General features: G+C 38.4%; 1 protein-coding gene across 5 annotated transcripts in view; it reads right to left on the bottom strand.

Moving 5' to 3' along the window:
• The window catches only part of UVRAG (UV radiation resistance associated), a 312,994-nt gene extending 299,665 nt beyond the window's left edge, over positions 1 to 13,329 (bottom strand). Inside the window, exon 1 of one of the 5 annotated variants that reach the window (XR_012015697.1) lies at positions 12,987 to 13,327. Coding sequence is in view for 3 of the 5 variants with exons in the window: in XM_072794671.1 (XP_072650772.1) it covers positions 12,987 to 13,103 (117 nt within the window). In the remaining 2 variants the exon portion in view is untranslated. Of the gene's footprint in view, positions 1 to 12,986 lie in introns of all 5 variants that reach the window. The other 4 variants (XR_012015696.1, XM_072794671.1, XM_072794670.1 and 1 more) reach the window with 4 other exon arrangements.
• Between the last annotated feature and the right edge of the window lie 227 nt (positions 13,330 to 13,556).

Raw genomic sequence — 13,556 nt, 5'->3', positions numbered from 1 at the left:
TCTGCTCTCTCTGTGTCTCTCTCATGAATAAATAAATAAAATCTTTAAAAAAAATAAAAAAGGAAGAGGTGATCTGTATTATGATACTGACATTTAAAAAAAAAAAAAATAGCTGTGAAATGCTTTCACAGAAGACAAACGCACCACGTGACCCTAGACTGGATCATAAACTGGAGGAGGAAAATTTCTATAAAGGACATTATGGGATCAACTGACAAAAGTGGAATATAAACCACAGATTAAAGTATATCAATATTAAGTTTACTGAAATCGATAACTATGCTGTGGATATGAAAGAGAATGTATCTTTTTAGGAAATACATTCAGAAATATTTAAGGGTAAAAGGTCATGATAACTCAAATGATTCACATATACCAAAAAATCTTTATCTATATACACAGAAAGAGAGAACTTGCAAATGATAAATCACAGGGAATAATGCTAACAGTAAACAATTCTGGATAAAGGGTCTAAAGATAAGGTGTTCTTGTACAAGTTTCATTTTTGCAATTTTTCAATAAACTTGAAATTCTTTCTAAACAAAAGGTGGCCTGGGTGGCTCAGCAGTTGAGCATCTGCCTTTGGCTCAGAGCGTGATCCCAGAGTCTCACGTCAGGGTCACCACAGGGAGCCTGCTTCTCCCTCTGCCTGTCTCGTCTCTCTGTGTCTCTCATGAATAAATAAAATCTTCAAAAAAAATTAAAAAAAAAAAAGAAGAAGAAGAAGAAGAAGAAAAGAAAAACAAGTCCTAGCTAATGCAATAAGAAAAATTACAAAAGAGTATAGATTAGGAAAAAAAGAGTATAGATTAGGAAGGAAGAAATAAAACTGTTTTTGCCACAGATTACTTGATCATCTATGTAGAAAATCTGAGAAAATGGACAAAAAACTCTAGGAACTAATAAGCAATAATAGCAAGGTTGCAGGATACAAGTTAACATACAAAAGCTTTATTCTATACCAGCAATGAACAAGGGGAATTTTAATTTAAAAACACAATACCATTTACATTAGCAAAAAGTAAAATAGTTGATATGAATCTAACAAAATATGTACAAGATATATATAATAAAAACTACAAAACTCTGATAAAGATATCAAGGAGAACTAAATTAGGTGGAGCAACATTGCATATTCATGCATAACAAGACTCACTATTGTCAAGATGTCAATTCTTCCCAATTTTATCTACAGATTAATGCAATCCCAATCAAAATCCCAGCAAGTTATTTTGTGGTTACCAACAACTGATTCTAAAATTTATATGGACAGGCAAAGACCCAGAATAGCAAACACAATATTGAAGGAGAACAAAGTTAGAGAACTGACACTACCTGACTTCAAGACTTACTATAAAGCTACAGTATCAAGAAAGGGTACTATTGGCAAAAGAATAAATAAATCAATGGAACAGAAAGCCCAGAAATTGACCCGTATACATATATTCAACTGATCTTTGACAAAGAAGCAAAGGCAATACAATAGAGCAAAGATAGTCTTTTCAACAAACAGCACTGGAAGAACTGGACACATGCATGCAAACAAATGACTAGATACAAACCTTACATCCTTCACAAAAATTAATTCAAAATGGGACTAGAGACCCAAATGTAGAATGCAAAACTATAAACCTCATTGAAAATAACAGAAGAGGGACGCCTGGGTGGCTCAGTGGTTGAGCACCTGCCTTCGGCCCAGGGTGTGATCCTGGGGTTCCAGGATCAAGTCCTACATGGGGCTCCCTGCATGGAGCCTGCTTCTCTCTCTCTCTCTCTCTCTCTCTCTCTCTCTCATGAATAAATAAATAAAATCTTAAAAAAAAAAAAAAAGAAAGAAAGAAAGAAATACAAATAATCCAATCCCTCTCCAATCTTCTCTTGCAAAAGTTAAGACCAGAACAAAGTTTCCCAAAGTTACCCTAGTTACTCCCAGACCAGCTTTAAACAAGTCTTCCCACTTACACTATATTAAAGGAATGATTATTTGTTTTTAAGAAGCTGTAAAATAGGAGCACCTGGGTGGCTCAGTCGGTTAAGCGTTTAACTTCAGCTCAGGTCATGATCTCAGGGTCTTGTGATGGAGCTCAGCATCAGGCTCCCTGCTCAGCAGGGAGTCTGTTTTTCCTGCTCCCTCTGCCCCTCCGCATCTCCTGCTCTCTCAAACAAATCAATAAAAACCTTAAATATAAATAAATAAAATAATAAAAGAAAAATACTGTAAAACTATGTTCAAATATATTCTGCTACTCCAACAATAACAGAAGTTAGAGAAATATTGTTCACCAGTCTAATGCAGTATTTGGTATACAGCAGGACTTTATTATCAATTAATTAAATTTTCCTTTTTTAAAAGGTCTTATGTTTACTTCTTAGTATCAATTTATTTAATTTTTATTTTTGATATAACTTACCTAAAATATGCTGCATATTTTGCTACCTCATTAAAAAGGATATTGATAATGTAACCTTTTCATGAAAACTCAAGATAATAATCATGAGCTATACCTCTTAGAAATCTTCAGGTAGCTTTAAAATAGCCAAGATTATATATGAAAAATGCAGCTAAGGTGCAATTAAGAAATTCTGCAATTCTAGTGTCCCCATCTAATAGTAATCAGACTGATGTTTTTTCATACACAAACATGAATATCAAAAGTAAACTAGTCACTCCAGAGCACCTGGACAACTGTTCTTTACTTTTATATTAAATACCTTCCAAGCAGAATAAACTCCTTTAATTCATGAAAACAACCCTGAAATACCTACTCTACATTGAGTCTGTAATGGGACCAATTCTCTCCTGTAAGGAGTACAGTCCTATAAACTATCCTAGACCTGTAATAAGCACCCACAGCCTATATGCCTATCTTGCTTTGTGATCTATTTTCAAAATGAAAACTTAAAAAAACCTTCATATTGCTGCTTCCCATACCTAGCTAGATATTAACATTTTAGCAGAAGAAAGCAGTACCAATTTTCTCAATGAGATTATTCTATTAAGACAGACTATCAAGGGTAAAAAAGTTTTTTCATAATTCTAAATAAAGTTATTTTCATATTGCATTTTTTTTAAAGTTTAGTTTCCCTGTAGTCTCATTTTAAAAAATGACTGGCATTGTGACAGGAAATAATTTGTATCCTCAAAAAGACATTAGTGAGTTGGAGGAAACAGGCATACAGTGTCTAATCACATGCCTAACATAATTCAAAGAAGGTGCTTTATAAATATCTATTGAATAAACGGCTGATGCAGTTAAGTTTCTTTTACTTCTTTTAACAGAGGCTAACATGACATATGAAGTGCTTATAGTTCAGAGTTAAACAGTAAAAAAAAGTACAGTCATGGTAAAGAACACCAAATTTTTCCTGAAAAAAAAAAAAAAAGGATCATAAGTCTGACTTCCACTTTTACTTATTTGTATCTTCTCTTTTTTCCTTACCCTGGAGTCTACAAACAAAAGCCAAAGGTAACTGCCAGTTTCAGCTTCATGGGTTTCCTCATTGTTTTTTAAAATATCTGGAAGATTCTTTCAGGACAGTCTAAACACCATAGTGGGGGGCAAATATTTCAACCGACCACAAACAGAGACGCTTAAGTAGGTTCTAATGCTCAGCTTTAGCATTATCTGGCTCAGCCTTTAACCAACAAATGCACTTTAGTAAAGTTTTCAATGCCTAATACCATTTCTAGTTAATGAGTTCTATGGCAATCAGTGTCAAATATTACACAGAATGAAATTCCTGACATCAAAGAACTCACAATCACCAGATGTTGTTGCTTCAAAAAGTTAAAGAGGTAAAGAATCAGGACTTCTTAAGTATACTATTCAAAAAGGACAGACATGGAAGAAGAAGAAAAAAAAAAAAAATTTAAGGACAGTTCTGGTAAGCACCCAGGGACGAAAAAGGGAAGACTAATCACGAAGAGGGATATTCCAAACTTTCACTCTAAATCAAACTATATGGAGTGTGGGGTCTGAGTGTTCTGCCTATAAAGAGTTTAAAATATAGTCTTTCTCTCATTTCAATTATAGCCGAAAATCCCGAGAGCTGCGGAGATGATGTGTCAAAACACAAGTTAAGTTTAAGAAACAAGTTCTCAAATACCCAGCCAAGCACAGCGGAACTGCTCATGAGGCCCAGGACCTGGTCAGGTACATCATAAAAGGAACAAGACGGCACTCAATTTGAATTTGTTAAACTAATAATATTCTTTTTTTTTTAAGATTTTATTTATTTATTCATAAGTGACACAGAGATGAGAGAGAGAGGCAGAGACACAGGCAGAGGGAGAGGCAGGCTCCACACAGGGAACCTGATGTGGGACTCAATCCCGGGTCTCCAGGATAACATCCCAGGCCGAAGGCAGGCACTAAACCGCTGAGCCACCCAGATCCCCCAAACTAATAATATTCTTTACTGACTCCTCAAGGAAGGGAATAAACAGATGGGTTAAGTCTATGACCAGGAGAACAGTTTCAACTCTGAGTGCTTCAGATTTTATATCTATAAAGTTCTATAATTCAAATTCACACTTAAAAAAGGATGAAAAACAAGATTATATAATGTTACATAATATTGAACCAAGAAGGTATACTATGAATTATACTTTATTTTTTAAAGCTTTGTTTATTTATTGAGAAAAAGAGACTGCACATACATACCTAAGTAAGAGGGATAGGGAGAGAGAGAGAGAATCTCAAGTGGACTCTGCTGAGCATGGAGCCCAACACAGGGCTGATCTCACATCCCTGAGATCAGAACCTGAGCTGAAACCAAGAGTCGGATGCTCAACAGACTGTGCCACCAAGGTGTCCGTATACCATTAAAAATACCAATGTCAAGTTTTCCATTCTCCATGTGTTCCTCTATCTGTATGATACAACAACTACTAAATCATGTAAGGCATCAGAAAAATTTAACTCTGCCTGAGACATTCCTGATGTCATTAGACCTATAACAAAGTATAAAACCTAAAATGTTTCAATTTCTCCCTTAACATAGACCTGTTTAATTTTTCTAAAATACCCCTAGTTTTTTGCTGCACTCATTCAAGTGCATTAAAAATGACAAATATTCCTTCCCCTAGTGGTAATAAGCCTGACAGGTAAAAATACACAGATATTCAAAAGTATACATTTGGAAACTATGAAAACCTGTTTTTTTTTTTTATTTTACCATATACTTTAGCCCCAACATATTAGTTTCAATTCTGCTCTTGCTCTATTTCCAGTCAGTTTCACTTCTGAATTTTCTGCCACAAAGTTAAGAATTGTGATCCTGTGGAGAAATTTAAAGTAAACACTAAATAAGAACATAGTTTTTCCCTTCAAAGAAGAACTTAACATTTTCATAGGAAAAACAGAAAAACAAATAAAAACTCTTAGGTTCCTGATGACATTTTGTCACATAAAAATGATTTTGGGCTGTTGACTTTTTTCCAAGTTTTTGAAGCTTCCTCTTACAGTTTTGTTTACAAGAGCCAAAGCAGCCCAAAACTACTATCATTCTATTTTACAGATATTACACATTTGAAATTTGAGATACAAGTAAGGGGCTTGATAAATATTTGTGGAAGGAATGAATGTACATAGCACATGAAGCATGAAGCATACATTCCCAAAAAGATACAACTTTCTGTCTTCAGTGGCCTTATCAACAAAACATTTTTTTGAAAATATAATAAAAAGATGATTGAAATACATTAGCAAAAATAAGATATCTAATAAACGTATGAGGAAAATATATATCACATACATATATACATATATATCACATAAACTAAGCTTTATAAAGCTTTTTGATATTTCTACCATTTTTTTCTTGTGTTTCAATCCAATGTTCTTCTTCTCTTTAGGCTGTAAAGCTGGTCAAAGGAAATATTCATACAGAAATAAAATTTAAGGTGTGGCTGCGTTGTTCAGCAGTTGCGCATCTGCCTTTGGCTCAGGGTGTGATTGATCCCAGTCCAGACACTGAGTCCCACATTGGGCTCCCTATGAGATGCCTGCTTCTCCCTCTGTCTATGTCTCTGCCTCCCTCTGTGTTGCTCATGAATAAATAAAATTAAAATCCTTAAATAAACAAATAAATAAAATTTAAAAATAAAAATATAGGTACCCCTGGGTGGCTCAGTTGTTTGAGGTCCAACTCCTGGTTTCAGCTCAGGTCATGATCTCAGGGTGATGAGATCAAGCCTGGCATTGGGCTCCACACTCAGCGGGGTGTCTGCTTGAGATTCTCTCTCTCCCTCTCCCCTGCCCTCTGCCCACCTCAAGCACATGTGCTCACTTGCTCTAAAATAAATAAATCCTTAAAAAAATAAATAAATAATATATATATAAATAAAAATATATGTTCTTACTACATAATCAGTAGTGCTTGGTACAGGTGCTATGAAAAATAAGCTACACAAAGCATGATGGTCCTGAACCTTGAGGTAACTTAAAACTTCTGTGCTTTGCCAGCAATCTGAAAAGATTGGGTGCCCATGGCAACTCAGAATCAAAGACCTTGACTGCAGTCCCTGTGTTGACACTGTGTGACTTGGAGAATGTTACCTAGACCTTAGATTTCTTATCTGTAAAAGGAAGTGGTTACTGATACAAATCTCCCATGGAGAAGAATTCCAAGTAATTTATGTAGATATTCTTCCCTCAAGGAGAGAGAACAGGAATTCCCACTCCTTAACTATGGGCTTTGCATAGAGACTTCCTTCCGAAGAGGACAGTATATCATCTGTCTTTGAAAGGAATACTCCTCTCTATTCACCACCCATAGAGGGGTGAATGGGAAAGAGTAACCTTATAGCAGAGAAACCCCAGTCTAATCATAGAAAAACAACAACAAACAAAAACATAAGACTAACTCCAATACAGGGTCATCCTACAAAATATCTAACCAGTACTCAAAAGTGCTATGTCACCAAAAAGAAGGAAAGTCTGAGGAACTGTCACAGCCAAGAGACTAAGGAGATAGGACAACTAAATATAATGTGCTTTCAGGATAGTGTGCTGGTACAGAAAAAAGTCATTAACAGATGAATAGATATACAAAACGCAGAGGCTCCCTGCTGACTCAGTCAGCAGAGTATGGACTCTTGATCTCAGGGTTCTGAGTTCAAGCCCAATGCTGGCTGTTCAGTTTATTAAAAAAAAAAAAAAAAAAAAGCAGTATATACTTACAATGGAGTATTATTTAGCCTTATAAGAAATGAAACTCTGATACATGCTCCAACATGGAAGAACAATGAAAACATTATGCTGAAAATAAGCCATTCACAAAAAGGCAAATATTGTATCATTCCACTTATATGAAGTACTTAGAATAAGCAAATTCATAGAGACAGTAGAACAAAGTTTACCTAGGGTGGGAGGAAGAGGAAAAGGGGGAACTATTGTTTAATGGGTATCTTATCTGTTAGGAATGATGAAAATGTCTGAAAATAGATAGTGCTAATGACTGCACACACAACACAAAGAATATACTTAATACCCCTGAGTTGTTCACTTAAAAATTATTAAAATGGTAAATCTTATGTATATGTTGTAAACTGTAGACTTCAGTTAAAAATAATACATCAGGGGATCCCCGGGTGGCGCAGCGGTTTAGCGCCTGCCTTTGGCCCAGGGCGCGATCCTGGAGACCCAGGATCGAATCCCACATCGGGCTCCCTGCATGGAGCCTGCTTCTCCCTCTGCCTGTGTCTCTGCCTCTCTCTCTCTCTGTGTGTGACTATCATAAATAAAAAAAAAAAAAAAAAAAAAATTAAAAAAAATAATAATAATACATCAATATTGGTTCATGAATAATAACGAATGTAACCTATATTACTGAAAGACATTAAGAATGGGGGAAATGGTGTAGGGTATATGGCAGCTTCCTGTGCTATCTTTTCACTTCAATTTTTCTGTAAATCTAAAACTGTTCTAAAAAATGAAGCCTACTTAAAAAAATTCAAAGGAGATAAAGGCTAATAGCATTAATGTAGCCCACCTGTTCCAAAAACAGGACAAGAAAAATGCTCTTCAAATCAATGAAAAACATGAGCAAGCAATCAGAAAAATTAATGCCAAAGACATAAATAAACCTGTAATTCACAAAAGAAATTAAAATGCTACATGAACCTATGCAAAGATGAAATATATAAGGTTGTATAAGGATAAATGAGATCATGTACTCAGCAGAGTGTTTTGTATGCAATAAACGAAGCTATTAAAATACAACTAATAATTAAAGAAACACAAATTTAAATAACAAAAATATATACATATGTATATACATATGAAGGCTATATATATTCATATATTTATAACTTATATGATTATATTCTATATATATTATTACATATAGATAAAATCTATAGGGCGCCTGGATGGTTCAGTGGTTGACCATCTGCCTTTGGCTTAGGCCGCGATTCCCAAGGTCCTGTGATTGAGTCCACATGGGGCTTCCCACAGGGAGGGAAGTTTTCTCTCTCTCTCTCTGTGTCTCATGAATAAATAAATAAAATCTTTTTAAAAATCTGTATACATGGGATCCCTGGGTGGCGCAGCGGTTTGGCGCCTGCCTTTGGCCCAGGGCGCGATCCTGGAGACCCGGGATCAAATCCCACGTCGGGCTTCTGGTGCATGGAGCCTGCTTCTCCCTCTGCCTGTGTCTCTGCCTCTCTCTCTCTCTCTCTGTGACTATCATAGATTAAAAAAAAGAAAAGAAAAAAAATCTGTATACATAAAATCATATCAGAAAACATTGAGAAAACTTTTGATGCCCAAAGTGGACAAAATATGGAGAAACACATCCTGTCATAATTTGGTGGTAGTAATGTAGTGGGCATGTCCTTTTAGTGAAACACTTTGCCTAGTATCTTCTAAAGTCAAAAAATATACACATACAGAAATCTTAATTTATATATTTTACATAAAGCATAATTTTGTACATTTTTATCAATCTGAATTTATGTATATATTTCCTTTCAGTGATTTCACTGCTCAAAATTCTTCCTACAGAGTTATTAGCACAAGTGTACAAAGATATCTATATATTGATATTCACTGCAACAATGTAACAGAGAAAACTAGAAATAGTCCAAAAGGCTACCAACAGTTAAACAAACATAACCGAACATTATTATCCAAACTGTGGTAGGTGTATATATAGTGACATGGACAACGGTCTTAAAAAATAATAGTAAATTTTTTTTTTTTAATTTTTAAAGAAAGGGAATAATCCAGTTAAGGACCTTCTGTACATATGCTTCAAGAGAACCAAACCTACATGCAAAATTGTGTTTATACATATAAGTGCATTTCCTAAGGAAAGTGTCTGTTGCTTTTACCAAATTCTTAAAGGCATATGTAGCCTCCTGGAAAAGGTCACTAAAGAGTCAGGAAAAAGCATCCCAGCTCTGAGTATCTAAGAAATGTAATTAGGTTATACTTAAGTAAGAAAGACTTTCGGAAAGAAAGAAATGCTCTCAATTAAACTTTTAAGGACATATTAAATGCCTCTACCACAAAACACAACATTTTATTCCAAAACTCCTAAATCTAAGGGTGTGAAGGAAGTTATTCATCAGATAATATATATGTTCACTAATTACAAACTTCAACCAAAAATTAAAGATCAAAAAGTCTTCCAAATATGTGACTAGTTCATGCTTAAATTACAGTTAAAGTAACATCATACAGAAACAAAAGAAGGCAAAGATTAAGTGGTAGTCCCATTTGACAGTCAGGTTGATAATTACAGACTAGTTACTCATACATATAAGAAATGAAACTTATATATAAAGATTCAGGAATTATGCAGCCTTAACTAAACTTTTTTTTAAAAGATAAATCTGTGGCTTAAAATAAGGCAAAAATAAATTAGATCACATACAGAGTTTTGTGGGCTTTTTCTGAGCAAAATAAATATGTAAGTCTTTTCCTGAAGGTAGACTAGGAAGGGCATTTCTATACCTTTAGAACTAATGCAGTAAATTAACATTTTAAGCATTACAGCCACTAGAACCAATGAGACTTAATGAAGACTGAAATAAATGAGTAGAAAATAGCAGAAAAACTCTCTACCCTAAAATGAAAACATAGCTTAGAAGAGTGGTTCTCAACCAGGGGTTATTTTGCCCCCTCTAAGGGACATTTGGCAACACCTGAAAAAAACATTTTTGAGTGTCAGAACTGAGCAGGTGCTCCTGGTATATTATGAGTAGACGCTATGGATATCGCTAAACATCTCACATATTCAGCTACCCATTCAAAATGTCAACAATACCAAGAAAGAGAAAGAACCAATGAATTTATGAATTTATGCTTTGAGATAATCAACTTTACAAAAGAAATCCTAAAACAAGATTTGTTTTGAAAGACTGACACCTTATCAAATAGCATGGAGTCTATTAAAATAACATAATTTTCAAAGTGCCATTTAAAAGAAAGGTATTAAAATAAATAAATAAATAAATAAATAAATAAACAAACAAACAAACGGTATTAATTGAATTTCCAAGTTTTAAATTATGCAAAAGCCACAGACAAAAAAAAAAGGACAATGAATTAATGCTAAAAGAAAAAAGTTTTATACACAGACACATCTTGTGCTCACAAACAACACTGAGCAAAAGAAACCAGACACACACACAAAAAAAAACTGTATTTTGCATGATTCCATTTACATACAGCTCAAGAATAGGCAAAAAGTGATCTTTTGTTAGAAATCAGAATAGTCGTTCCTTTGGAGAGAAAAAAAAGGTAGAGATGGAAGAGAACACAAGGGAGACTTCTGGAATGCTAATAATTTTGTTATTTCTTAATCTGGGTAATGGTTATATAACTGTGTTCACTTTGTGACAATTCCTTAAGCTGTGTACTAAGTAATCAATGCAGTTTATACAGATAACACTTTCACAAAAATGTTTACTTTTTCACAAAAAAATGCTTATTTTTTAGCTGTTATTTATTCATACCCTAAAAACCTGAGCACTTTGACCCACAAAGCTAAAGAAACATCGATTGCAAAAGTAAAAGTATTTTTGTTACATAGGCTATCTTCCAAGAATTCAAGAAGGATGACACCCCCAGAAAGCTGTAAATACCATACTCAGAGCTCATACAGCATTCAGTTGAACACATAAGCCACCATATACCCCTCGGCATAAATCCAAAACTTTGACAAAGGCTTACAAATACAGTTAAATTTATTCCATGAACAGCTGGAATTATTTCCCCCAATTTTAAACTGTGAATGTGCTCTCTGAAACAAATGATGGTTTCTCTTTCCTGATCCCACATTTTCCCAAAGCTCTCCCTAAGTAAATCCCTCTTGGCACTCAACTCCCTAGGATCTCTCCAGACTGCCTGCAACAGTGCCCACCATCACCTCTCTTGGTATCCATCCTTATAATCCACCTCCCCACACACAATGAAAATTCACATTAATGTGCATTCCAGAGGCTGGTCTCCCCTATTAGACTTCCACTCGCTTTCAGGACCTCAGAAATACAATCCAAACCTCACTACCTTCAAACTGCTAATATTCTCCAACAACTCTCTTCCCAGCAGCACCACAAAACTAGGGCACATGGTAACCCCATCTTTAAATCCTTTTCTACCACATAAAAAGCCCTGCTTCTGCATACAATTCTGCTCAGCGGCCACTGTAGCTATGATCACCGGTGCAGCTCTCTGCTTTAGCACTCCCTCTACTGCATTCAAATCCATCTCATTTCCCATCCACCCCCTGCCCCAAACTCTGCTTTCTTTTTTAAGAACCTTTCCTAAGTACTAGAGCAGAGATACAAAGTTGAAGATTCGAGCTCCATTCTGCTCCAGTCTCAAGCACACAACCATGTGCATGGGCCTACAGGGTCAGACGCTGGAGTGTGAAACCCATCCGCAGCACTTCCTAACTGCAAGGCTTTGGACGAGTGATCTTACATCTTGAAGTCTCAGTTTGCTTAACTACGAAATGGGAAATCATAAAAACAGCTATCTCAGAGAGCTGTCAGGATGAAATGAATTACTGGCCGTTGAAGACTTTGCACAAATCCTATGTGGTAAACTCAGTAACTGACAGTTTTTCTTAGGTCCTCTTCTTGGAAAGAGGAATAATAAAAGAAGATGAAAGGTACTTTAAGGGCAAGGGAGTGGTGGAGGGAAGAAGTACTGTACAGACATCCGGCTGATACAAAGAATTGTGCCAGATTCCCAAACTCAGTGTCCTCTCTTTATTATCCCCTTAAAATGTGGACCCAAGAAGCCCTCAACGCCCCTGCTAAAAGATGGGGGAAGACACAAACAGATACATCAAATCCTCCTTCCACGGAGGGAAGGAGGGAATTAAGTAAGAGGATGCCCCCCTAAATTGCTAAAATGCGAAACTTGGGGGTCTGAGAATTAGGAAGGAAGCCCCAACGGCCCACAGGATTTCTCTTGGGAAGCTGAGGCGAGTATCTTATTAACAAGGAAATTAAAAGTAAACGCTAGAAACCATGAAGCTCAACTTCTCCCGTAGGAAAGAGTACGAAGTGGTTTCTCCGCAAATGGGTTGAGAAAGGAAAGGCGCTCTCCCCGTCTCTCGTGGGACACCCGGGCTTCCCGGGCGCCTTCCCCGGAGGGGCGAGGAGGAGGGTCCACGCAGGGGAATCCCCCCCACCCCCACCCCCAGGGGCGAGAAGCGGACTCGGCCGGGGCCCCCGGGGACTTCCACTGGGTCTCTTCCAGCTTCTCTTCCAGCTTCTCTGCAGCCCGTCTCCAGGAGCGGGATCGCTCCGGGAACTCGGGGATCTCCCGGCGCTTCGGCCCCTCGCGGGCGCCCTCCGCTCACCGTCCTCAGGTCCCGGCTGCCCGAGTTCTCCCCGGGCACTTCTCCCGGTCTCCCGGCTGGCACGAGGTCCGCCCGCCGCCCACGGGCTCTGCCCCCCCCCGCCTCTCCCCGCGCCGCCCGCCCCCCCCCAGCCCCCGAGCGCCACGAGCCCGCGGGGTTACCTGCTGAGAGGGCAGCTCCACATGCAGGGCCCGCGCGGCGGAACCGGGGGGCAGCGAGGCGGCCGGGCCCGGGGGCGGCGGGGGCACCGGGCCCCCGACCGACGCTGAGGCGCTCATCGTGACCCAGGGGCCGCCAAGCGGCGGGGCCCGCGCTCCTCCGGCATCCGCCACCACCGCCCAGCCTCGACCCGCCGGACCCCTGCAGCTCGGGGACGCGCCGCCGGAGAGGCAGGACCGCTCTACCCCACCTCCGGCCGCCACCGCCGCTGGCTAAGGAAGAGCCATGTTACCGCAGTGCAACCCCCACCACCCCGCCGAGACCCGGCCTGCTCATTGGCTCGGCGGCCACGGGGGCGGGACCCGGCGACGCACACCGGACGTGCTATTGGGTGGAACGTCTGTCCGTCACCGGCCGGAATGGGCTCGGGGCGGAGGCACCCGGGGATGGCCTAAATCGCGTCTGTCAAGCCGGGGTGAAACCTGGGGCGTTGCTTCTTTTCTTCCCAGTCTAATTGGTTCTTTCACTACCACGGGGCGGGGCCTCCCGGTGGATCCGCGAGGCCCATTGCT

This window comes from Canis lupus, chromosome 23 (assembly GCF_048164855.1).
Source record: "Canis lupus baileyi chromosome 23, mCanLup2.hap1, whole genome shotgun sequence".
NCBI classification, from domain to species: Eukaryota; Metazoa; Chordata; class Mammalia; order Carnivora; family Canidae; genus Canis; species Canis lupus.
The sequence above is the reverse complement of the archived record's forward strand: the minus strand, read 5'-3'. Positions and strand labels throughout refer to the sequence as shown.